This window comes from Myotis myotis, unplaced genomic scaffold (assembly GCF_014108235.1).
Source record: "Myotis myotis isolate mMyoMyo1 unplaced genomic scaffold, mMyoMyo1.p scaffold_m19_p_17, whole genome shotgun sequence".
Taxonomy (NCBI): domain Eukaryota; kingdom Metazoa; phylum Chordata; class Mammalia; order Chiroptera; family Vespertilionidae; genus Myotis; species Myotis myotis.
Genome location: NW_023416321.1, coordinates 8,829,035 through 8,855,674, shown reverse-complemented (window position 1 = coordinate 8,855,674; position 26,640 = coordinate 8,829,035). Strand labels below are relative to the sequence as shown.

General features: G+C 55.9%; 1 protein-coding gene across 8 annotated transcripts in view; it reads right to left on the bottom strand.

Moving 5' to 3' along the window:
* Positions 1 to 26,640, bottom strand: part of PLXDC1 (plexin domain containing 1) — a 55,101-nt gene that overhangs the window by 25,707 nt on the left and 2,754 nt on the right. For all 8 annotated transcript variants that reach the window (XM_036341237.1, XM_036341231.1, XM_036341239.1 and 5 more), the window contains exons 2-7: positions 22,384 to 22,562; positions 3,758 to 3,901; positions 3,181 to 3,250; positions 2,514 to 2,636; positions 1,769 to 1,887; positions 711 to 810 (exon numbers count right to left, since the gene is read on the bottom strand). In XM_036341237.1, the coding sequence (XP_036197130.1) occupies positions 711 to 810; positions 1,769 to 1,887; positions 2,514 to 2,636; positions 3,181 to 3,250; positions 3,758 to 3,901; positions 22,384 to 22,562 (735 nt within the window). The remainder of the gene's footprint in view (positions 1 to 710; positions 811 to 1,768; positions 1,888 to 2,513; positions 2,637 to 3,180; positions 3,251 to 3,757; positions 3,902 to 22,383; positions 22,563 to 26,640) is intronic.

Below are 26,640 nucleotides of genomic sequence, written 5' to 3'. Positions count from 1 at the left end.
CAACGCTCTATCCACTGAGCCAAACTAGGGCCACTGCAGCATTATTTGTTGCAGCAAAAGATTAAACAACTGAAAAGTTTGCACACAGGGAACTGGTTAAGTTAAGGACATGCCGTGGGTATCGCGCAGCCATTGAACAGGAATGTGCTGATGTGGAACGGGGGGCAGGATGTACTTTGTTCAGGAGAACATGGCATCATAGACCATCATTTGTGTTAAATGTATGTACACACTTATCTGAGGGCTCGTCGCTCTAGAAATAACCTGGTAGCCCTGGTTGCCTCAGAAAGGGAAACTGGGGCCGGGGGTAAGGGATGGGAGAGAACCCCGATTTTTCTGTCCCCTGAGCCCCCTGTGATATCCCTCCCATCACCTGGGGCGGGGGGAGGCAATGATGGCTGTGTTCTGGGGAGACTCGTAACCCTAACTTGTGTTTGGAGCTTCTCTAAATTAGGGGGGGTGCTGAGTGGCAGGGCCCCGGCTCATCTGCCTCCCATAACCAGGGCAGTGCCTCCTGCCGAGCTCTTATTGGGAAAATGGTTTCTCTGCTTTAATGAAGAAGCCTTGGGACCTCGCGACGCCCCCTTTCTTCCCTCAGTTCCCACTCAACTCTCCACCCATCCACCTGCTCCCCCCCCCACCCCCAGCCTGGGTCCGTGTGAGCTGAGTCCAACCCAGTGGAGGTCTCTGCTGGCTCCCTGGGGACTCACCTGGAACGTCCGGGGACGTATTGAGCGTCATGAAGGCGTCTGATAAGCCGGCTTTGACAGGGTGCTGGGAGGAGCTGATTTCCAGGACAGACATGGGGATCTGCAGCAGGGAGAAGAGGCGCCATCTATCCCCAAACCCTCTGGGGCCAGCCTAGCTTCCCCTCGGAGCGCCAGCCCCACCTGCCTGCTTGGCACCGCCTCCTGGAGGATGTGGAGACCTCTCACACCCAAGCCCCCCCACCCCCCATTCAAATGTCAAGTCTTCCCCACACCACCCCCAGCACATGTCCTTGCTCTACACTCCATCTTCGTGAATGGCATCTCCACGCAGGCCTGGGAGTCACCCCTGCCCTTCCCTTTTCTTCACCCCCCCCCCTTCCATCTAATACATCTCCAAATCCTGTTAATTAACCAGCTAACCGGCTCTCAGATCTGTCTAGTTCTCTCAACCGTCCCCCACCAGACTCCAAGTTGGCAACATCCCTTTCCTAACTCATCCCCCAGCATTCCCTCTAAGCCCCCAACAATCTGTTCCCGCTCAGAAGCCAGAGTGACCTTTGTGGAGGGCAAATCGGGTGTGCCCTTGCCCTGTCTTGCCCCTCACTCTCTCCCCTCCGGCCATGCTGCCTTCTTTCAGGGCGGTGTGCCAGCCAGGATCCATCCTGTCACAGGACCTTTGCACATGCGTTTCTTCCTCCTGGAACACACTTCACTCTCCTCTTCGCTTCCTTAACTCCTATGCATCCTGCAGATTTTAACTCTTTTCCTGAGGGAGCCTCTCCCGGCCCCCACTGAGAGAAAGAGCCCCAAGACAGGCTCCCCTGGCACCAGGCGCCTCTACTTAGGAGCACTTGTTACCGTGGCAACTCTGCATGTGTCTCTGCAATTGCTGTCCATTGTCTCAACAAGACTTACCCTCTACAAGGGCAGGGGTCACAACCATCTTACGAACTGCGTATCCCCAGCACCACGCCCTCTGCCAGGCAGAGTTCAGATTCCCTACAAGTGCTTGCTGAATGGGGAAAAAGCTCCCCGAGACCCAGGCATCTCTCACTCACCTCTTTGTAGCCAAACACAATGCGGCCGTCACGGTGCAGAGCCGCCTGGAAGGTGAAGCTGCCCCTGTCCTCCCGGCCTTGGAGGTAGACATGGTCCCACTGAACAACAAAGACTGTCCCTGTGGAGAGCAGCAGAGACCTGGCTGTCGGGGCGGTGGTGCAGGGGGAGGGCACTGCAGGAACAGTGGCCTGCGTGGATTGCCAGGGGTCGGGCCCCGTAGGGACGATGGGGGCAGTTTGCAAATTTGACCGAAGGCAGGAGCTGGGCAACCCACCAACATCAGCCTGGCTCCCACGCTGGGGAGGAACCAGAACACCCTATTTCAGCCCCAGGTACCATGCCTGAGCATCTCTCACCCCAGGCACGCCCCCTCCTGCCTGCCTGCCTATCCTGACCCTTGAGATGAAAAGGAGGAGCAATAGAAGGAATGCCTGTTCTGGGATGGGAGGGTGGGTGTTTGGGGGACAACGTGGCGAGAATAAGAAACAATAAGGGTCCCTAGTATTTGTTTCACCTCTACGAAGAGCCAAGCATGTTCATCTCGTTATCGCCTCAGATCCTGCTAGGAGCCGGCATCCTGTCGCCAGCTTACAGACGAGGAAACAGTACAGAAAGGTGGGGTGGCTGCCTTGCTGTGTGACTGTGCCAAGTCCCTTGCCCTCTCTGGGCCTTGCACGCCTCTAACGGGGCTGGGCCTGGGGAGCCCTGGTGCGAGGGGACTTAAACTCTGCCATCTGGCCTCACCATTGTCAAAGTAAGCAACTGTGGAGTTGTCGGAGTAGCCAGGGTTGAAGTTGGCCATCAGCGGGGCCACGTACTGAGTCGCCGTGAGCATCCGATGGGTCACGTCACCAGTGAAGATGAAGCCTGGAGGGGAGAAGCGTGGAGGAACCACCGGCGATGCCGTCCCCCAAGGGCAGGAAGGAGCAGTGCAGGCAGGCAAGGCTTGAACCTCTGTCCCCTCGGCCCAATGGGTGGGCTCAGGGTCAGGTGTGTATGAAGCAAAAGGGTCCCAGACCAGAGAAGGTCCTCCCTGCCCCTCAGGTGGCACAAATTCTCCCTTTCCCTTTCCCTTTCCCTGGGAACACGCACAGGAATCAAAGATGGGCTCCTGCTCAGTGACGTCTCCCTTCCCCTCCCAATCAGACTCAGAAACACAGAGACCATGGGGACTGCTCACACCTGCTTGAGCTGGCCCAGAGGGACACACACACACACACACACGAACAAGTCCGCTGATGAGACAGAGGTATTCGGACACAATTCCTGACCTCCCTCCTAGAGTGGGCTCCCGAGACAGCCAAAGGTGGGTCCCTGTCCATTCCATCTCCAATGACCCTCCCCAGGTAGGGCCCCCAAGTTCCGGCTGAGAGCTCCAGATCCTCCCCCAGCCCTCCTGGCACAGCCTTACCTCCGGTTGCTATGGTGATCTGCCGCAGAGGATGCCCGTAGAAAGGGAAATCAAAGGACAAGACCACTCTCTGTGGGGGATGGGAGAGAGTCAGCAGGGGCCAGGCTACAGGCCAGGGGGCTGGGCACCTACACCACTCCATGCTTGTCTGGACAGGGCCGGGGGCAGGCTGCCAGACCACAGGTGGGCACCCCAACCCAGGCCAAGCCACCCAGAAACCCCCAGAAGGCACCTCCCAGGTCACAGACCCTAGGCCAATGATGGCGAACCTATGACACGCGGGTCAGAGGTGACATGCGAACTCATTTTTTTGGTTGATTTTTCTTTGTTAAATGGCATTTAAATATATAAAATAAATACCAAAAATATACGTCTTTGTTTTACTATGGTTGCAAATATTAAAAAATGTCTATATATGACACGGCACCAGAGTTAAGTTAGGGTTTTTCAAAATGCTGACACGCTGAGCTCAAAGGGTTCGCCATCACTGCCCTAGGCCGTGCCCATTGACCAGGCGGTGCGGGTTGGTCCCCCGCCTCCCGGCCCAGGGCAGCGCTGCCAGGAGCTGGGCACTCACCGAAGCCTGCCGGTGGGTGTTGGAGAGGATTCTGTGGACCTTCACGTGGCTCCGGTTGGCCTTGGCCACATCCACCCACAGCTCCCGGCTGCGAGGCTCGCTGGGGCCGTACAGACGAGACACGTAGTAGCTGTGGTTGTCCTCCTGTCACCACCCAAGACAGAGCCCGCCGGAGGCTTGAGGGGGCAGGCCTGCCAGGACCCACCCTCTGTGCCCCCCCGCCCCCCGGCCCAGATCACTGGATACAAGAAATCCTGGTCCTCCCAGGAAGCTGGACCGGTGGCCCAGGTGGCTGGCGTAGGCCTGGTAGCCCCTGGGCCCCCAAAAGCTTAGTACTTGGCCTCCAGCTGTGCCCATGCAGCTCCGGCCCCAGCCTGATCCACACCTGCTGTCCTCAGCTCCGCCTGCCACTCCCGGAGAGGCCCGTAGGCTTCTCCTGCAGCCAGAGTCCCCGTAAAGCAGAGCTCGGCTTGAGGCACCAAAGAGAAACAGACAGAGCAGCCCCAAACAGAGCCCTCGTCTTCAGGGAGCTCTCAGACTGCGGGGGAGAGCTCCCCTGCTCTGGGAAGTAGCATATATATAATTGACTTTAGAGAGGAAGGGAGGTGGAGAGAGAGATAGAAACATCGATGATGAGAGAATCTTTGATCGGCTGCCTCCTGCACGCACCACACTGGGAATCGAGCCTGCAACCTGGGCACGTGCCCTGACCGGGAATCGAACCATGGCCTCCTGGTTCCTAGAAGCCACGCCAGCTGGGCTGGGGAGTAGCCTTTTTAAGGGAGAAGAAAACACTGCATCTTAGAAGCGCCAGTCTAAAGATGGAGGCAGGCCCTTGATCTTGGGGAATTGCTAGACTGAGGGAGGAGGTGGGACTTTTGCAAACAGAACACACAGACCCTCAAGCCGAGGGATGACACAGGGCCCACGCTGCAGTCACTACAGGGCTGAGAAAGGGGGAGAAGCAGGAAGAACCTCTAACCTCCACTCTGTGCCCAGTGCGGACAGACTAAAGAACGAGCCAGAACACAGCCGCCGGGCGTGACTTCGGCAAGGCCTGTCCTGCATAGGAGTGTTCAGCGCCAGGATCGCAGAGGCCGGGAAATGGTGGGCAGAGAGGGTGGAAGAGCCAGAAGAGGGGGCGATGTCACAGCATTTCAGCAGGCGGGGGTGGGGGCGGGCAGCCTTAGGAGAAACGGAGGCAGAGCGGGCAGGTTCACTTGGCAGCTGCCACGGAGATGGGGCTGCTGACCCGTGAGGAGCCCCGGGCGTCGTGGGCCATCAATCAGGCTGCCCAGCGGCAGCGGCTGCAGACACAGCAGAGCAGGCCACGTTCGCTCTGCCAGCTGCCAGCTGCCCAGCCGGCCCTCGCCCTGGGCCCAGCATGAGCAGGGACGGGATGCCTGCTCTCCCCACCCCCCAGCAGGGAGGATCTGCTCTTCTGACAAGTGACACTCTGGGAATCTGGGTCGGGCAGAGCTGGGGAAGATGAGCAGAAGACACGTGTGGACGGGGGTGGGGGTGGGGTGGGAGGTAGATTTCACACTACCATTGCCTGGTTTCATGTCCATCAAATAAATCTAAAATATTTAAAACCACATCGCTCTGCTCACAACCACTGGGGCTCCCACTGCCCTCGTGACAGAACCCAAACCTCAGCCTGGCAGGCAACGCCTCATCAGTAGCCAGCTCTGCATTCTCCCTGGCTTCCCTTCTCTCTCCTTCTCTCCTTCCCCTGGGCATCCTTGTGCCCCCACCCACCAGACCAGGTCCTCTGCAGTCTCGGGCCACCAGTGGTCACTCAGGCCTTTGCACATGCTGATCCTCCTGCCTGAAATGACTTTCCTTGCCTTCTCCCCCTGGTCAATTCCTGTTTCTTTAATGCTCAGCTTAAACTTCACCTTTTTTAAAATGTTTTTATTGATTTTGAGAGAGAGGGGAAGGGGATAGAGAGAAACATCAATGAGAAGCATCATCTATCAGCTGCCTTCTGCACGCCCCCTACGGGGATCGAGCCCCAAACCCGGGCATGTGCCATGACCAGGAATTGAACCAGCAACCTCTTATTTTTGTTTTAAATATATATAGATTTCAGAGAGGAAGGGAAAGAGAGAACATCAATGGTGACAGAGAATCATTGATCGGCTGCCTCCTGTATGCCCCTCACTGGGGATCAAGCCCGCAACCTGGGCATGTGTTCTGACCGGGAGTTGAACCGTTGACCTAGTTCCTAGGTCAATGCTCAACCACTGAGCCATGCCAGCTGGGCCCTTCTGCCCTTTTATAAGAGAAGGGATCGGTGCCTGGCATTGGGTTGAAATGTTGGAAATAAACCGTCTCCCTAATTCCTGGGCACCTTTGCATGGCTGTGGACGAGGGGGAAATGGATGGCCCAGCAGAGCAAAGCCGCGTCTAGGGGCCACTCCTGTGTGCTCTCCTCGGACACACTGTGTCTCACAAAGACAGATGGATGTTCCAGCCCCAACCCCGTACCTGCGACTGTGACCTTATTTGGAAATAGAGTCTTAGCAGGCCCCAATTCCAATGATGGATGTCTTTATAAGAGGAGGGAGAGGGAGACTTGTTTACAGAGCCACAGAGGCCACACAGGGAAGAAGGCCATGTGACAACAGAGACAGAAATCGGGGTGAGGCAGCTTATGAGCCAAGGAACACCCAGGGGTGCCAGGAGCCACCAGAAGCTACGAGATGCGAGGAAGGACTCTTCCCTGAGCCCTGAGAGGGACCATGGCCTGGCTGACAGCTTGATTCAGACTCCTGGCCTCCAAGGCTGTGAGAATACATTGCTGCTCTTGTCAGCCACCCAGTATGTGGTCATTTGGAAACAAAGGCATTTGCCCATGGTGTGTGGCTGTGGCTCAAGCGGGGTGACCCCAAGTCATCTCCCCGTTCCGTGTCACTGCCTGTGGCTGCCCAGCTGCTCTCTGATTGAAGGCCACACTCCGCACCACGACTCACTAGGCCTGGCGGGGCAGGCCCGGATGTTGCCTACCCACTCTCCACTCCCCCTCCACTTCTTCACGAGCAGAACATGGATTCTGGAGCAGCAGCAACGGAGCCAGCTAGAAACCTCATCCCCTGGATGGGTTACGTGGGACACATGTGACATGGGACAGGGGCTGGCCAATGAGATAAACGGAAGGTTCTAGTGGCGCCTTTTGAAAGGAGTCAAATTCGACTGCTTGGGCCTCTTGCCTTTTCCCTTCTTATCCCTGCCTGGAATGGAGGTGTGATGGATGGAGCTCCAGCAGCCATGCTGTGAGCATGAGGACAAGAGCCACAGCCTAAGGATGGCGGCGGGAAGAGCTGGTTGGAACCTGGGCCCCCCATGACATGTTGGAGGGATGCTCATTAGGTCCTTGGATTCAGCCTGCAGTTACACACACACCACCTCCCTTCCCCTGCTCTCTGCAGCCCAGCTTGGCTTCTCTCGGTTTCTGAACTCGCCCGGTGCTTGTCTGTCTCAGGACCCTGGGGCTTCCTGTGCCTCTTCCATTCAGAAGCCGCCTCCCCTTCCCGTGCCTCGGGCCTCAGCTTCGCGGTCCTTGCCTCCCTGAAACCCCGGTTACACTTTTAGACTTATCTCCACACCTGCCTTTCCTACAAGTTGCCCACAGGTGAGGTCAGCCTTTATCTCTGGAGCTGAGTTGGAGGATCTTTTAATGAATGAGTGACCATTCCGAGTTTCATGGTATAGTGCGTCCAAGGCCTGCCCACCCTGTCTGATTGCTGCCGCCACGTGTTCTGGTGGCTGGACGGCGTGGCATCACCCGACAAGGCAGGACAGCAGCGAGCAGGGCCAGGTGCTGGCGGTAGTGGAGGGGCCCATTGCATACAGCTGCCCACGGGGAACCGGAGCAGGCCTGTGCCGGACGCGCTGGCTGCAGGCTGGGCGAAGGGCCCGTTTCCCTCCCCTGCTTCCCGGGACTCCCCCGGGGAGAGCGTGCACCGAACCGCACGCGGTGGAGTGAGGCCCCGGACAGAAGCCACGCTCTGCCGCTGTGAAGCCCAAACACGCTGACCTGGGTCTCGCTGCCTCGCTAAGAGGCAGGCGGTGGGGTGACTGGGGACGCGGCTCACCAGCCCGTTGCTCCGACTCCTCTATTTCCCACGAAGGAAAACGGCCCACCCCCCAGCTGGTCCTGCTCCGCTGAGGAGCCGGGCTGGTGCTGCCGGGATCCTCGGACAGAATCACCTCACTCTTACAGATCCCAAGGACACACAGAGGCGTCTTCACTGACAAAAGGTCTTTGTCTACGACTCAGGGAGAGTCAGAAACTAAAGAAGCTGCTGCCTCTACCTCCTAAACCGGCGGTTCTCAACCTGTGGGTCGAGACCCCTTTGGGGTTCGAACGACCCTTTCACAGGGGTCGCCTAAGACCATCGGAAAACACATATATAATTACAGATTGTTTTTGTGATTCATCACTGTGCTTTAATTATGTTCAATTTGTAACAATGGAATTGGGGGTCACCACAAAATGAGGAACTGTATTAAAGGGTCGTGGCGTTAGGAAGGTTGAGAACCACTGTCCTAAACAGTTTCTCTCCCGTGAGCCAGCAGGTCCCCGCACAGACGGACCACGCGCAGGCCGGGTGGCTGAGGCCCAGGCGCTGCTTCAGGCCTCGGAAGTGCCAAGTGCAGCGGGCCTACCCGAGGAAGAGCTGCCTCCGGGCGCAGCAGCTCACCGAACCTGCCCGAGTCCCACACAGGCCCCAGCACCCCCTCCCTCCCCCCCGCTCCTGGCAGGTGACTGAGGGTCCCCAGGCCACTGAGCCAGAAGCTGTATCTATCTAGATTCTAGAGCCCTGGCCCGGGGATGCTCCATGGTGATGGGGGAGGCCAAACTGCGGCCCAGAGAGGAAGGGACAGCTTGGAGCGGGGGCCACTCCTGGGCAGAGCCAAGAACAAAGTCCGAAGGGTTCGGGGGGAGGGAGCTGGGAGAACTGGAGGAGAGAGAAAGGCCGCCGGCGTTGGCAGAGCTGTGACACTGGCATTTCAGATGCATCACCGCATGACAACCCTGGCTGGTGAGTACCGACATGAGTCCCGTTTCGTAAGCGGGGAAACTGAGGCCTACGTATCTGCATCCGGGTCAGCCTCAAAGACGGTGCCTTTCCCTGTCTGTTTCTCAGGCCTTTCACTGCCCCACGAGAAGACGACTTAGGCCACCTGGCTGTCATGGGTTAAAATGTGTCCCATCAGAGGGACCAGCGCGGGTCCTTTAAGGAGCACAGAGCTCAGGGACCGTGGCGCCTTCTCCTCCTCACCCCTGGCACCTGGCATATTGTAGGTGTCAGGAGTCTGCCTGCCACGCGAGTTCAATCACGCGGATCCCACAGCTGATGGTGCCTCAGGCTGCACGGAGAATGTTCGGCCTGGTCCCAGCAAGGAGAGCTCCCCCCCACCCCCGATGTCAGGCGGCACCAAAACCTCTTGTGAAGGACCCGCTGCCTCCTCTGGGTCACATGCTGACCTGACAAGCCCAGGGAAGGCCTGCATGGCAGCCTTGCAAACTTAAAGACCTAAAGTAACCACAAAGGATGGTCTGAAATTAAAACTTTAAAAGCAGCTATGGTGGGTAGTCATGTCCTAGGCCGGTATTTTCCCTGATGAGATCAATTTTTTACCTTAGCTGAGCCTATTGTCTTCTAACATCTAGGATAACATATCCTTGAAATGTCTGGGTAACTTGTAACTTCCCTTTTTCCGGACCCCTTGGGGGCATAACCTAGTGTGCCTGGGCGCCAGGACAGACAACACAAATTCCTTCATTGTTGCTGTTACCTTGTTAGTTGTTGACTATTAACTATCCTGCACCCCCTAAGTAAGTGTCTATCATTTGACTTCTTATCCAACCCCAGGGGTTTGCCCGCTCTGCTTTCTGCTTCCTCTCTAATCCATCACCAATGGATTTCATGTAACCCACCTACGTCCCCTCCTTCGACTGCAGTGTATAAAAATAGATGGAAAACACGCCGTTCTCTGGAGCACCGTCCCCATCCCAACCCGTTGAGATACTGCTTCCGGCAATTGTCGGCAGGTGGCTCCAATAAACCCACAAAAATTCTTTGCAGGTTTGAATGTTTTTACGTTAACAAGCGCTTCTCTGGGAAGTGAAGCTAACATGGGGGACGCTTCGGGGCCAGGACGAGCAGCCTGGCTCCCCTCAGCGTCAACGTGGGAGAAATGCCTTCGGGCAGGTGGCTGGCAGCCCAGCGGGGCAGCACGCAGGGGACATGGTGACTCTCATGTCAATAGGGTACTGTCCTGAGTGCAACGGCCGGGCCATAGGAAAGAGAAGGAGGACCTTACAGGCATCCGACTTCAATACGTATGTGCTGGGTATGTGAAAAGGAGACGGGATTTGAGGAGGGGGGTGGGGGCGAGGAACTAGAGAGACAGACGGCAGCCCTGGTTTCCGACAGCTTTTCAGGTCCTTCATCTCCTCCCCGGAGCCCAGAGCAGGTCCCTGACCCTCAATATAAACCTTTCTCCCGAGACGGCTCAAGTGGTTCCTTGGAACCAAAAGGGCCCTGACCAGAACAGTCTTGCTCACGGGGTGATTAGAGGAAGGACTTCCAGGGACACCCCGATAGCCCTGCTCCAGCACAGACAGTGCGAGTCCGAATGGGAAGAGAATGAGAAGACGGAAGTGAGAAACCCCGCTTCTGAGAGAACTTTCCCCTGGCAACACTGGCCCCCAAGGTTTTTTGATTCTACAAAGTCAATCACTGGCTGCTGCTGCTTCTTCTTCTTTGTTTTTTGGTTTTTTTTCATGAGAGAAAGTCTATTTAGAAGCCACAGAGGTAGAAGTGAGCCATAGAAGGAACGGATTCAGGAAACAAACTGCAGAGGTGAAGACAGGGAGCTTAGGAGAGGAAATGACGGTGACTGGCTTCGGCGGGAGGAGAAGAGGGAAGTTAAAGGTGAGGGCTGGCTCTTAGGAGTGAGAGCCCTGCTGGGTCCTCCGCCCCGAGGGCTTTATAGGGTGGATCCAATAGAAGATTCATCAGCTTTCCAGGTGTGTCCTTTCTGGGTCGTGGTTTCCACTGATTGGTCAGCTCAGGGGGTCATCAGTCAATGCAGCTGGCCCTCAGGTCAGCCATAGCTTCGCTTGTCTGGTTCGCAGCTTTTCTGGGCCTGGAGCTGAAACACAGCTGAGGCCTAGCTGTATGTGATGAGGGCCAGGATCTCGCTGTCCTGGGGGCGTAATGCTCAAGGGGGTGTTCATGCAGGGGCCCACCTGGGAGTCACAGGAACCCACTCTTTGCCACCCCCCCTTCATCCTCTAAGGGGGTCTGCCACATGACTAGCAACATGCCAGGGGAGGAAAGGTCAGGGGAGGGTCCAAACCGAATGGCAAGCTGCCGGCTTCTTGAGTGACCGCCGGACAAGAGTCACGTGGTCTGGATTCTCCAAGCCTGGTGGCACCTCCCCTCTACCACTGCAGGCCCCTGATCATGCGGCCACTGGCACCTGCAGTGTTTTGTGTGCGTATGTGTGTTTAAGTATATTTGTATTGATTTCAGAGAGGAGGAGAGAGGAAGAGAGAGAGAAAGAGAGAAGCATCCATAATGAGAGAGAATCATCGATCAGCTGCCTTCTGCACGCCCCACACTGGGGATCTAGCCCGCAACCCGGGCATGTGCCCTTGACTGGAATCGAACCGGGGACCCCTCAGTCCGCAGCTGAGGCCCAGACGCTCTATCCACTGAGCCGAACCAATGACCATCCTCTCCTTCTTCCTTTAGTAGCAGAACCTCCCGATTTTAGTGACGCACATCGCCACCCAGTTAGACTTTTCCCAGCCCTCCTTACAGCTGGCGTGGCGAAATGACTGTCTGGCCGATGGAAGGCGGGCAGAATGACCTGCCCTCAGTAGGAACAGGGGCCCTCGCCTTGCTCGGTAACCGTTGGCCGGGATGCAGATGTGATGGAGGGAGCCGCAGCAGCCATTTGGACCACAAAGTGGAAGGCACTTATTGTAGAAGAAAGCTGGGTCTCCAACAGCGTGGAGACGCACGACATCAATCCCTGCCTGCTTACGCTCTCACTATGACCGGCGAGAGAATGAATACATTTCTCTCAAGTCTCAGCGCCTTGGCAGTTGTTACAAGAACTGAGTTTGTCTCCTAATTCATACAAGGTCCTAAGGGCCGCCTCAGGCCAGTCAGCCCGAGGGCTTCTTCACTGTGGCCCATAGAGATGTCTCTGCAAAAGGATTCAGAGGCCATGCTTGGCAGTTCGCTTGCCTGAGGAAGTCACCCACCTCACAGCTGTCCCCGCATTTGACCTGCGTCTGTGGGGCAGCCCCCTCCCTCCAGCGGGCAGCCCTCCGGGCACTGCGGGCTGGAGGCTGGAGCTAGGACGGGCGGCCTGACCTTACAGAGGGCCAGGGAGCGAAGCCAGACCACTGGCAAGTCCACCAGAGGGAACCAGGCGAGAAGCCCTGGTCCATAATCCCCCTTCGTCTGAGGAAGCAGCATGATGCTGTGATTCCAAACATTTGGGGCCATGAAATCCTTTCGTCCAATTCATCTTCCATGGACGCTCTGTACATAACTCCCATCAGAGGGCGGCCACTCTGGGAGAAGGAAAGAGAAGGGCCTGGAGCCCTGCTGAGCTGCTTCCTTCTCTGCGCCCTCAATCCACAGCAGCCCGGGAAGCACCTGTGGGAACCCTGAGGGTTCCGTGGAGTGCAGTTTGAAAACCACCGCTCTGGGACCCAGTGCAGGGGCTGTGGCATCAGACAGATGCAAGTTCAAAAACGGGGCCCACTGGAAAATCGTCTGTGCCAAGCATGGCTCTCCCCTCCTGAGTGCCTGCGCGGTCCCTGCCTTTCTCGCCAAGTCCCTGAAAGGCTTCCACCGATGGTGAGCTCCCCGCCCAGTGCCTGGCCTCGGCAGATGCTTGAGAGTGGGAGCTGTGATGCTGATGTTGTTGGATCTTTCTAGGAAAAGGATTTGATTGTGGCGGCTGCCTCCGCAGAGCCATCCCCAGCTCCCTCCTAAACGTCTGCTGTTACAGTGTCCCTCTGTCTCAATTATTCATGCCGGAAGCCTGCCAACACTTCATTTCTGACAGCGGGGCAGCATTTACCTTGGCTGAGCTCAAGACGGTTCTGGACAGGGATTCCGGCTAAGCTGTCACCATCGGCCCACCACCTGCCTGCCAACTGGCAGGTGGAAATGCCAGGGCAGGCAACCAAGGGCATCCCGCAGGGCCTGCAGGAGAGGCCGGGCCAGCCAGGCGTGTCAGCTCCAGGCAGCTGGGCCCAACCCAGGAGGAGCTGATGGGATTAGCGGGGTAGGGGCACCGCAGCCCCTCCTCTACCATTCCATGAGGCCTTCCCATACCAACAGCAATATTTTCTTTTCTTTTCTTTTAAATATATTTATTGATTTCAGAGAGGAAGGAAGAAGGAGAGACGAAAACATCAATGATGAGAGAGAATCATTGATCGGCTGCCTCTTGCACGCCCCCTACTGGGGATCAAGCCCGCAACCTAGGCATGTGCCCCTGGCCGGAATCAAACCCGGGACCCCTCAGTCCGCAGGCTGACGCTCTATCCACTGAGCCAAGCTGGCCAGGGCAGCAATATTTTCTAGAGCCCTGCTCCTCGAAGTATGCCACGTGGACCAGCAGCATCTGCAGCACTGGGGAGCTCGTCACACATGCAGAATCCTGGGCCTAACCCCAAACTTGCTGGATCAAAACTGCATTTGAACTAGTTCCCCAAGAGATTCTTTTGCACAATGAAGTTTATAAAGCGGTGGTCTAGAAGCACCCTCTGTTTCGGCCAATATGTCACTCATTTTTGTCCACGAGGAGACAGTGGTTAAACGTTCAGACCCCGAAGACAGAAAGACCTAGGTTTTTGAATTACCAGATGACCCAGCAATTCCACTCTGAGGTATATACCCCCAAATAGTTGAAAACAGGTACGCAAACAAATACATGTACACATGTTCATAGCAGCTCTATTCACAACAGCCAACAAGTGGAAACAGCCCAAATATCTAGGAATAAGTGAGTGAATAAGCAAAATATGGTATATCTGAACAATAGAATATTATTTGGGCATAAAAGTAGATGAGCCTCAAAAACATTATGCTAGGTGAAAAAAATCAGCCACAAAAGGTCCTATATCGTCTGATCACATTTACATATGAAACTTCTAGATTAGGTAGATCCGTAGAAACAGAACACAGATTGGTCGTTGCCAGGGGCTTAAAGGGAGGGGAGGATGGGGAGCAATTGCTTTAAGGGTATAGTATTTCAATATTTCCTCTTAGGGTGATGAAAATGTTTGGAACTAGACAGAGGTGTGTTAAATATACTTCACTTTAAAATGGCTAATTTTGCCCGACTGGCATGGCTCAGTGGTTGAGCATTGACCTATGAACCAGGAGGCCACAGTTTAATTCCCCATCAGGGCTTGTGCCTGGGTTGTGGGTTGGATCCCCATTGGGGGGCGTGCAGAAGGCAGCCAATCAAGGATTCTCTCTCATCATTGATGTTTCTATCTCTCTCACCCTCTCCCTTCCTCTCTGAAACCAATAAAAATATATTTTAAAAATAAATGAAAGAAAAACATTTTAAATGGTGTCTTTTATGTTCTGTGACCCATACTTCAACAAGAAAGATAGAGAAAGCCCTAACCGGTTTGGCTCAGTGGATAGAGCGTCGGCCTACGGACTGAAGGGTCCCAGGTTTGATTCCAGTCAAGGGCATGTTCCTCGGTTGCAGGCACATCCCCAGTAGGGGGTGTGCAGGAGGCAGCTGGTCGATGATCGATGTTTCTAACTCTCTATCCCTCTCCCTTGCTCTCTGTAAAAAATCAATAAAATATATATTTTTTAAAAGATAGAAAAAAAGAAACAAGAAACCAACCTGCTCAAGGGAAAGAGAAAGGGTGAGCAAGAGGGACCCACATGGGGGACCTCCTGGGGCTGAGCACCCGCAGAGGCGTTGCCGGGGGAGACACAGGGACTGCGATCCCATCAGGTGCCTCGAAGTCTGCTCTTAGGTCTCACCCCTGTGAGCGCACTATTTGCCACGCCCTTTGGGGAAGTTGACGTGGGCCGGGGCTGTAGGAGCTCACCGAGGCAGGTGTCAGGTGCATTACTGAGGGGCCAGGGGTCCCAAGGTCGTGCGCTGGGGGGTGCCAGGGCCAAGGCCCAGGCGCGAGACTGCCAGGCTTTCCACAGGGCTGGGGACTGGACGTCTGGCCTCCACCTCCACCTCCCTGGATGCCCTTTCTCCTCACAAAACCTACCTTCTCTCGTCTCCAAATTCCACTCACAACCTTCCCCTCCGTACACCCACCGCACACTCTACTCCCAGACCTCCTCCCCTCTGGGCCTCCTCCCCTCCTCCCTCCCCGAGTGCACGGGTCCGTGGGGCTCTGTAATGAGCGCCGCTTGCTCTTCCTGTGTCTGTGCTACGACTCCGTCCGTCTGTCCTGTCTCCTCTAGGCCCTTGGGACTGGGAAGGGGCCCTCGGGTCTGGGAAGGGGCCCTCCGGAGGCCTCCTTCCGGGAACTGCCTCTCGGGAGGTTGTGGACACCCGGCAGGAATCGCACTCAGTGCTCAGCCGTCTGGGAGGACGTGGTGCCTCCCCCGTGCAGGGCCCTCAGCATTGCTGGGCCTGCCATGGGTTGGATGAGCTGGGAGTTTTGTGTGGACAGAGAGGAGAGGAATTGTTCCGGGGCCTTAAACTGGTCTTGGTGGAGAATCGCTGGAAAACCTGAGTTCAGACAAGAGTCGATTCCCACTGGGAAGTGGTTTTGGCGTGGGCGTGAGAATGAAGCCCAAGGAAGTGGCTCTGACCTGGGGCCTGGAGCTGTCAGTTCACCCTGGGGGTGCAGGCTGGATCCCTCCAGGCCTCAAAACAAGAGAGTCTGAACTGCAAGAAGCCCTGTGCTGAGGTGGCCAGGCAGGGGTGCTGGGCAGGGGGACTGAGCAGGGGGGCTGGGCAGAGGGGACTGGGAAGAAGGGGTTGGGCCAGAGAGGTTGAGAAGGAAAGATGGTCAGAGGGGGGTGGGCCTGAGAAGGCCTGGGATGGAGGTTGAGCAGAGGAGCTGACTTGAGAGGACGGGCCAGGGGGACCTGGCCAGGAGGGAAGCCACAGCCAGAAGGATGTACTGAGGGACAGCGAAGGAAGATGAGGGGACAGAGGGGATGGAGCTCCCCTGCCAGGCCCTCGGCCCCTAGGTACGGCCCCCGAGAACAGGCACAGGCCAGGCTGTGATCCGGACAAACAGTGGACATGTTTTCCTGTTGAGACCAGAAAACTTCCCGAAACAGACGGAATCAAATTTGCTGAGACGTCCCCTCCCAACCCTCCCCTCTTGCCTAGCCTGGGTTTCCTTAGCCAAAGAGGCCCGAGCTCTCAGAAATGCTGGCCACAGAGATGCGGGCGAAGCAGGCCTCCCTGGGCACCTGTGCTGGGCTCCGACAGGGGCTGAAGCTGCCCACGTCCCCGTCAGGTGGGACGTAGCCTGGGGTGTGGGTGTTGGGGGGGGGGCGGGGTGTTGAGATCTGGCTATGCTGAAGGGGGGTGTTCCCCGTTGATCAGTGCAAAGCCTAACAGGTTCAAGGTAAGTAGGGAAGGCACACAGGCCCCTCTAAAGATTCAGGCATGAGACCAGCGGGTCGTGGGTGCATGTACCCATGTGCATAAGAACTGACGTCCTCTTATGTGTGTGGGACCCCGAAAGTCAGTAGAGTTGGGGTCCTCAGAGGCCACGGAATCCAACAGCCCGCCCCAGGCACAACCTGTTCTCTTCAGTCACCCTCTTCTGAGGCCTCTGGGGACCAACAAACCCTTCAAAGGAAGAGCTCCCACCATGTGCTGGGCACTGGCGACAGAGCGATAAAACAGCCTCTAAAACAGTCTCGGGTCAGGTCGAACGGTGCTTTGGTCCCAGCGGGAGGACAGGCAATGTAAACAAACAAACAGAGAATTCAAGACAGGACAGGATAAGTGCGAGGGAGAAAAACCATCCATTTCCCTGCCCCAGTCGCAGCCCCGCAGCCCCGCAGCCCTGCAGCCCCGCAGCGATTGGAAAGCAGCCACATGTAGAGCCTTCTCTCTGCCAGACTCACTCCTCCCCGCCCCCCCAGCTCCTGCAACCATTCTGCGTGAGATTGGTTTCTAGGTGACCATCTAAAGGGAGGCCCAAGCCCCGCGGCCGTGGTCAGGCTGGGAAACACCCCACGGGACCCCCAGAGCCCGAGTTTGGGTGCCAGGGTGGCTGTGGGTTCCCATGAGCACAGCTGGCTCTGCCGCCTCCATCCTTGGCAGCCTCTCCTCACTCCTGACTCATCCTCAGCACAGGCAGTGAGGAGCCCCGAGTCTTCCTCCTGAACAGCTGCTGAGCCGCGTCCCCCACCTTATCTTAAGCCCAAGTGCCAGGATTTGTACTCATCCTGGTAGTTTCGCCCGCCGGGAGGCCAACGATCCCCAGCCTGTCCCGGCTCCAGCCTCTCCCGGCTCCGGTGGCAGTCTGAGCCTCCTGTGTCCTGGGCAGAGCTGGGCACAGCCTCTCGCAGGGTCAGAGGCACCTCCTGCCAGGGTGGCCCTGCTCCTCCCCGGGGACTCCGGGTGTGTGGCCGCTCTCGGAGCCACGGAGCCCGGGGACATGGAAGCCTGGTGGTCGGGGACAGCCACGCAGTGCCTGAGAAAGGCCCCTGCTCGGGCGGTCAGTCTGGTGACCGATTTTGAAATTGGTTTGAAGTGTCATGTGCCAGCCGTTCCCACACCTAGATGACCAGGGGAATCCGTGTGGGGACTTTTAAAGAAACGCGTTCCCACGCCTTGGCCGGTTTGGCTCCGTGGATAGAGCATCGGCCTGAGGACTGAAGGATCCCAGGTTCGATTCCGGTCAAGGGCATGTACCTTGGTTGCGGACACATCCCCAGTGGGGGATGTGCAGGAGGCAGCTGATCAATGTTTCTCTCTCATCGATGTTCCTAACTCTCTATCCCTCTTCCTCTCCCTTCCTCTCTGTAAAAATCAATAAAAAAATATATTAAGAAAAAGAAACGCATTCCCAGGCTCCATCTGCAGTTTCTCAACTAGTCAGTGCAGGGTGGAGCCCGAGAATCTGGGGCTATTGACTCCACGCCGGCTCTGACCGGCCCCACTGCCCTTCCCCAACGCCCGCAGATGATTGGTTCCAGAAGCCCAGTCCCGTGGCTCTTCTGTGAGGTCCTCTCTGCAGCCTGGGACGCCCTCTGGCCATGGTCCCTGGCCCAACGCAAGTGTCAGTTCCGTGACTGAAGGCCCAGCTAAGCTGGGGGATGGAGGAGGGTAAGCCTCCAGGTGTCCCCTCACTCAGGGGGCCTCTCCTGCCATGGCCTCCCTCTCCCTCATCCCGCCATGGCTCCTGGGCTCTGAAGGATGGAGAAGACGGAGTGCCTGAGGCTGTGTGAGTGAGGGCGGGCTCTACCTCAGGGCCTGGATGAGGGTGCGGAGAGTGAGGCCGGGACCCAGGTGCAACATGTAATGACCAGAACACTCAATCATCACGACAGAGAATGGTCAATGCCCTGTTTTTTAAAAGTCAAAATTAATCCAAATAACTATGATGAACAAAATATCAAAACAAGAAGGGGAGAGTCAGTAAGGGTGCCAACCATGTCCGAGCCTGCGATAGAAGGAGTAATCAGCCATAGAAGCGATGCAGAGCGGGGGAGAATTCAGAGCATGTGCTACCCTGCTCCCTCCCTCCCGGCTGCAGGCTGGCAGCGTCCCCCCGCACCCCCATGGCTACAGCTCTTGTCCAGCAGCCGCAGCTCTTGCTGGTTGGGTAGCCACCTCGCTCCTCTGTGCTGCTGCTCCTCCCAAAGTGCTCCCCCACTCCCTGTTGTCCTCCTGTGGAAACTGTCCCTGAATTAAACAGTCCCCCATTGAGAGAGAGAGAGAGAGAGAGAGAGAGAGAGAGAGAGAGAGAGAGAGAGAGAGAGGGAGAGAATGCAGAGAACAAAGAAAAAAAAGGATGCAAAGAGCAGGAAAAAGTGTCAAACATTTTAATTTTAAATATCTTTAGAAGGAGAAGATCTTACATCTCTGGCACAAGAACAGGAACCTTTTTAAAGAAAAGAAATAATCAGAAAATAACAGAGAGCTCTTGGAAATTAAAAATATAAAAGTAGCGGGGGGGGGCGGGGGGTACGGAATCGGCAACATTAAGAAAATAAGGTTTCCCGGCTGGCATGGCTCAGAGGTTGAGCATCGACCTATGAACCAGGAGGTCACGGTTCGATTCCCGGTCAGGGCACATGCCCAGGTTGTGGCTCAATCCCCAGTAGGGGTCGTGCAGGAGGCAGCCAATCAATGATTCTCTCTCATCATTGATGTTTCTCTCTCTCTCCCTTCCTCTCTGAAATCAATAAAAATACTTTTTTAAAAAAAGAAAATAAGGTTGAGGAGCAACCACCACTGAGTGGTCTTCAAGCTGTTCTTCCACAAAATTTTTTTTTGTAATTTATTGATTTTAGAGAGCGAGATAAAGGGGGAGAGAAAGAGAGCAACGTCACTTTCAGGGATCAAGCCCACAACCCTGGGGTATCGGAAGACACTCTAACCACCTGTGTTACTCAGCCAGGGCCCACAAACTCTTAAACAGAATGGAAATGAGGATGACAGAAAATAAAGTTTCTAAAAGTTTGGGGGGGAAAAGAAAAAAAAAGAAGACTGAGAAAATCTCCCCCAAAGTGGAATAACAATAACATGCAAACTAACAAATAAACAACAAAAAGTGTGCCCGGCCGGCGTGGCTCCGTGGCTGAGTGCCGACCTATGAGCCAAGAGGTCGAAGTTCCATTCCTGGTCAGGGCCTGTGCCTGAGTTGGGGACTCCATTCCCGGTGGGGGGCGTGCAGGAGGCAGCAGTCCATGATTCTCTCTCATCATTGATGTTTCTCTCTCTCTCTCCCCCTCCCTTCCTCTCTGAAGTCAATAAAAATATGTTTTAAGAAATTAAGTAAAATAATGCAAAGGGACGGACAAAAAACAGAAGTGATAAGAAAGTTTGAGGACCGTTCCCCAGGAAGGACGTCAAATCCAGGGAAACTGTAGAGAGAAGAGAATGTGGTAGGGGGACGATTATCAAAGAAACGAAGAGCAAGACTTTGCAGAGCTGGTGAATATGAGTCTCCAGGTTGAAACAGTCCATCAAACATTCGGCCGCAGCAGAGCCCTCACCCTCGGGGGCTGCAGGGAACACCGGCAGCTCCCGGAGGAGGGGGAACACACACAAAAAGGGGGCAGAAGAATGGCCCCAAACCTCTCAACAGTGACGCTGGGAGCCAGAAGACAATGGCGAGGTGCCTGCAAACTTCTGAAGGAAAATTATTTTTAATCTAGAATTCTATATTCAGCCAAACCATCCATCAAGTGTGAAACAGAATAAAGGCATTTTCAGACATACAAGCTCTCAAAATAATTTTCTCTCCCGTGTAACCTTTCTCAGGAAGCTAAACAAATGAGGGGAAGAAGCAGGAACAACACAGGGTCAATAGAACAGGCTGGCTCAGTGGTTGAGCATCGACCTATGAGCCAGGAGGTCACGGTTCGATTCCCGAGCAGGGCACATGCCCAGGTTGTGGGCTGATCTGTAGTGTGGGGCGTGCAGGAGGCAGCCAATCAATGATTATCTCTCATCATTGATGTTTCTATCTCTCTCTCCCTCTCCCTTCCTCTCTGAAATCAATAAAAGCATATTTTTTAAAAAGAGAACAGGATGCCCAACACAGGCGAGAGACCAGAGGTCCCAATGATGAAGGAGGTCTGAGGACGGCTGTGGGGAAGCAGGGGGCAGCCAGTGCAGGTTGGAGCAGGACTATGAGAGGTTTCGGGGGGGTGGGGGTGAGGGCAGGGGAGAGCTGACAGGTTTGACTACCCCCGAAAATTATAATTGAGGCTGTTAAACAACAAAATTCAACAGAGTGAATTTTAAATATCTTACTGGTTTCATTGACCTATTGATGAATCGGGCAGCATCCCATCTAGCAGAGAGAAGGAGGGTTCTAACCAAGAGTGGATGGTTCGTGTCAAGGTCACCTTCCTTCAGGGGATGACAGGGGTCTAGCCAGCAGTTTACCTCATTAGAGCTGACCAGGTCATTCCAAACTGACCGGTTTAAGATGCCACTCCTGGGAGAGGCTGAAACTGTAATTAAATTAGGTATTAAGTGTTGTTTCTCTGTCTTGTGGGTTTAGCACAAGGGACTCCATGTTGAGCCTGGGGTCTCTTTTTTAAGAAGGCCAATGGGTGTGTAAGAACATAGAGCTGTAGTAAATACAGAAACTAAGCAAGTGGAGAGGGTAAGGGCCCAGGAAAAATAAAAACTCTATAAGAAAGTAAACAAGGCTATCATCTGCTTGGATTAGTGGTGAACAATATTTACATGATTATCATGATATAAAGCAGAGCATATGGATTTAACAAAAATATTGGGAGAGGAAAACGACCCTCAGGGGAGTCTGTAAAAGGCAAATCTTCATCTACACAACAGGCAGTCCGCGCATAATGTGCAAACGGATTAATCAGGAGGCAGCAGGACGAGCAAGTTCCTTAGAAATGGGGAGGGCACCCCCAGCAGGAACGCCTGAAGCCCAGTCTCCTCTGAGCTGGGGGCGGGGGGTGGGGGGGGCTACTGTGTTTTGCTTTTTAATCTTAGCATTCTTTGACCTTTTTGACTATCTGTAAACACTTAGTTGATTTTTTAAAATGTTATGAAAACATAAAATAAAGAAATCTATACTGAGAAACACATCCCCTTGTTCCTTCTCGTTTCATAGTTTTTTAGCATCCAGAGAATCCACCCCCTTTACTCCCAGCCGCAGACACGGACACTCTCACCAGGACACACACACACACACCCTCATGATAGACACACAGAGCTCATGGTGACAGACAACCAGGAACATGTACATCATCACCAAACCCTCAGACACGCAGGCAAACACACTCCCGCCAGCGCGCATACATGAATACACACTCACCCACACATATGCAGAGCCCCCCCCCCCCCCAAGCCAGCTGCAGGACAGCACGGCCTCCTGGCCTGGGCCCCCTGACCTCCTGCAGCCCCACCCCCGGAACTGCCCCAGACAGAGGCGGGTCCCTCCTGGGACTTCACCCCATTGCTTCCTCTGCTGAGTTCCCTGCCGCGAGGCTGAGCAGCCATGAACCCGTTGGGGACACTCGGTCAGTAGATGGCACAGAGATGAGGTCGGGAAGGGCCAGAGCTGGCAGCTGGATGCGGCTAGGAAGCCCCCTTCATCCAGCCTGTGCTGGAGGCCCTAAGCAGTGGAAGAGTCCAGTGTCAGGACACGCTGTGCGTGCTGGAGCAGATCACCTTACCGCTCTGGGTCCACGAGGAAGTAGCAGCCTCTGTAACTCTTGAGATGCCAAGATTTCATGACCCACATGACCCAGCCTGGGCCCTGCTTCCGTCCCCTCTAGGTCCCTAGCTTCACACTGGCCTCCAGGGCCAACACCAGAGGACAGATGTTTCTAACAAGTCTACACGGCCCCGTGGAGGGCCCCCACCACCCCGTCCCTCCCCCTCCACGTTCCTGCGGCACTCACCACCACCCTGGTCCCGTTATCCGGCAGCGTGTCAATGGCCAGGGTGCCCCCACCCAGGTCCTGGCTCAGCTGGGTCCTGTCCGGCTCCGACGCCTGCCCGGGGCTCTCCCGGGCTCTCCGGTTCCAGCCCCGCAAGGCCCCCTCGGCAGCCCATCCAGAGGCTTGGCCTGCATCCGGACCTGGGGGAACGGGACAGAAAGGTGAGTCCTGGGAGTCCGGAATGAAGGCCTGGGAGGGGAACCAGCCCACTTCCTCTGCAGGGGCCCTGCCCCCTGCCCCCACTGCCTTTGGGGACACTGACTGCCAGGGCGGGAGACACCCCACATGCACGAGAGACAGGGACCCAGCCCCACTCCATGCACTTTGCACATGTGACCCTTTCAGTCCTCACCCTGACCCTCCCCAGGAGATGGATGCTCTCCACTTCACAGACAGGGGTCCGGCTCCCAGAGGTTTAAGAACAGCGGTTCTCAACCTTCCTAATGCCGCCACCCTTTAATACGGCTCCTCATGTTGTGGTGACCCCCAACCATAAAATTATTTCGTTGCTACTTCATAACTGTAATGTTGCTACTGTTATGAATCGTAATGTAAATATCTGATATGCAGGATGTATTTTCATTGTTACAAATTGAACATAATGAAAGCATAGTGATTCATCACAAAAACAATATGTAATTATATTTGTGTTTTCCGATAGTCTTAGGCGACCCCTGTGAAAGGGTCGTTCGACCGCCAAAGGGGTCGCAACCCACAGGTTGGCGACCCATAGGTGGAGAACCACTGTTCAAGAAGGTCACACAGCAGGGTAGGGATGGAGGTAAGTTTCAAACCCAGTTGGACCTGCCTCCTAAGCGGTGATTACTCTTAACCTCAGCTGCCCTGGAATCATCGGGGATCTTTAAAAATCCCTGATGCCTGTGTCCCACCCCAGAGACTACGGTGTAGTGTGGTCCGTGGTTCGGCCTGAGCACTGGGATTCTTAAATGACCCCCAGGGGAGCTATTGAGAAGCCCTGGCCCAGCCTAGGTGACTCAGGGGTTGAGCACTGACCTATGCACCAAGAGGTCCTTGTTCGATTCCTGGTCAGGGCACATGCCAAGCACAGGCTTGGAAAGTGGTAGCACCCAGGCCATTGAGCAGCGATTCCTAGACTCAATGTTCTCTCCAGTTCCCTCATTAGATTTATTCTAAATGGCACAGATACCATGCTTGTCCATTTCAGACAGATGGACACAGATGTGTCCTATATTGTCACTCCAATAGCCACCCCTACGAGGGATGTGTATACGGGACACAGACCACCAGACGAGTGGATCTGCTAGTCCCTGCGACCTTCGTCACTTTCAGGCCCACCCTGTATCAGGTGCCTGTCTCCACCCACTCCCCAGAGCTCCTGGACGTAGCTCTCTTGCCCAGAGCATCCACTGGTGTTGTAACTGCCTGCCTGTCTCCCTGCTGCCCCCAGGACGCTCCCACCTTCTGCAAGTGAGTATCCTCGGTGCCTAGCAAACACTAGGTGCTCAATCACTGCATAACTGAGCACACGAGACTGGAGGTAACCTGGGAGCCAGCAAGCACAGAGACTGAGACAAGGTTTGGCCAGGCCCAGGCCTGGGGCTGGGGCCAGGACTCTTTGCTGTGAGGCTCTGGTTTGTCATTAGACATTTTATCCAATTAAGTCATTCTTGGCTGCTGGCGCCTGCTGGACCCTTGCCGGCCCCCTTTTACTTCTCTGCCCCTAATCGCAACCAGATGCTCTGGAGAAGCTGGGGAGAGGGGCGGCCTCCAGACCCCTTCCCCGCGATGCCCACTGGCTGAGATGGCCCTGGGCCCGGTGCTGGGAAGACAGCCTGCCCTCGGTCCCATCCCAAGCCAGGGCTGCCTTGCCTTTCTCGGGCGAGGCCCACAGCTGCCTCTGGAAGCAGAATTGTTTGTGCGGGGCTGGTGTGCCCCGCTCCCCGAGTCTCCTGCAAGCAGCCCTCGGGCCTGGGCAGGAGCCAGGACAGGAAAGGGGCATGTGCCAAGCAAGTAGAGGAGCTGGGCGGCCTGGGCAGGGATGTGGGACCTGCAGGCATCGCAATCCTGCAGCTGAGACAGGCGGGTGCCTGGATGGCGGCGGCCCAAGGCCTGGGGAGAGGGCAGGGAGGGGATACCCAGCTAGAGGTCCTAGGGGAGGACACAGCTGTACCCACGAGCTGCTCGACCTTGGACCCGTCAGTTTATTTCTCTAAGCCTCAGTTTTCTCATCACGAAAATGGGGGCAACAATCAGGCCTCTGAGAGGCTTTATAAATAGAGGCTCAGGGTCAAAGGCAGAGTCCCTGAAGGAGGGCGGGGCAAAGGATAGACAGGAGTCAGCCCTACCCTGGCCTAGTCCTGAATCTTGCCCTCCCAAACCACACACTCCGTCTCCCTGCCACCCTCCCCCTCCCAGCTGGCTGGGACAGGACATCATCCCCTCAGCCCGTGGACGGATCCAACACAGCTGGTGGCTCACGTGTGCGTGTGCAAGGGCCCACGTGCCTGTGCATACACACGTGGGCGCGCACACACAGACTTGCCTGAAGGCCCTGGCCTCCCCCCTGTGTGTTCACGCCTGTGTTACACACCTATCCGAACCTCGGCTGCTCCCTGCTATGCCTCTGCCTTGCGTTGGGGAGTCTCTGCGTGTGAGTGAGGCCAAGAAGCTTCCAGAACACACTGTTCATTTATTCCTCCACTCATTCGCCCATGGCCCCACGCGGCATAGGGTCTAGTCTAGTGGGATGTCACAACCGTAATAGGGATCGTGGAAATGACAGCTAGCTGTTAGAGAACGGCTGACACTGTGCGGGCGCCGTTCCAAGCGCCTTACACACATGAACTCATTTCATCCCCACAGTCAGCCCAGGAGGCAGGGAATGTTTTACATCTATTTTACAAACTGGGAAACTGAGGCACAACGAGTCGGCAGCAGAATTTGCACTCAGGCCAGCAGGGCCTGTCCGCCGGGCTCTGTCCGACCACAGAAAGAGCAGCAGGATGTGAGCAGCCACGCCAGCTGCTGCCCACAGTGCAGGGCAGCCCCGGGGCAGGGCTGGCATGTGGGCTGGGCTCCTGGACGCCCTGCTCTGAGAACCACTGGGCCTTCACCTGGGAGCTGCCCTGGGAGACAGTGCCCCCTGTCTTGGAGGTAGCGCCCCACCCCCTCCCCATGGCACTGCCTTGCTCCGGGGCAGGACGCAATGGGCTGACTTCAGGAGGGCAGGTCTTGCCACCACAGTGCCTGGTCCAAGCCACCCTCATCCCACCCATCACCAAGCTCGCCACTCCAGGCCCAGAGCCACCACTCGGTCTGGCAGCTACTTCGGCCTCCAGCTTTAATGCTCTTCCGCCGGGTTCCCACCTGCCCGCCAGTGCATCTAGGGGACAAACTGGGTGCCAACTCTCCCAGGCGTCCCACTCGCCACAGGCCTCCAGCTGAAGATTCAGCAACTCTCCCCAGCATTCGAGGCCCTTGTGACTGGATCCCTGCTCCCTCTCCCGCCTCCTGACTCCCTAAAGCACCCAGCCCTGCTCTCTCCGGCCACAAGGCTTCACATGCAGTTTCTCAGCCAGGATCACTCTGCTCCACACGTAAACCCTTCTCCCCATGAGCTCTTGCTCATCCTTCAGGTCGCATGAGATGTCACTTCTTCCCAGCGCCTCCCCGGATATCTCTCCCCCTCTCCCAGAATGCTTCCTGTGGCTCCCCAGCCCCGATCGATCGATCGATCGCAACATATCGCTGCTGCCTGGGCATCTGTAGGCTCCAGGTGCCTGGCACAGAGCAAATGCTCAGTTAGCTCAGAGATCGGGACTGAGGGGAAGAAGGAAGTGAGGGAGGAAGGAAGGAGAGAGAAAGGAGGCCAGGAAGGACCTTTAAATGCCCTGAGTACTAAGACCCATGAGGCTGACAGGCCCTCCCCTGGGGCAAGGCCCCACTGGAAGCCTCACTGTCATGTCCCCGCAACAAAGGAGCACAGGTTTGGGATCAGACAAGCCTGAGAAAGAAGCCTGAATCCACGCCTTACTGCCTGCAACACTGGACAGACTGCAAACGCTCTCTCCGCTTCGGCTGCCTCCTCTGTAAAATGGGGATGGTAAGCCCTCCCCTTGGCAGGTCGCTTTGAGTCTTTAGCAAAAAAACGTACACAAAGCATCCCGCGGGGTCCAGCCTTCCCCGGGTCTCACATGAGGACCGACTTTCCGAGGGGCTTGGGACAGGCCCCAGGCC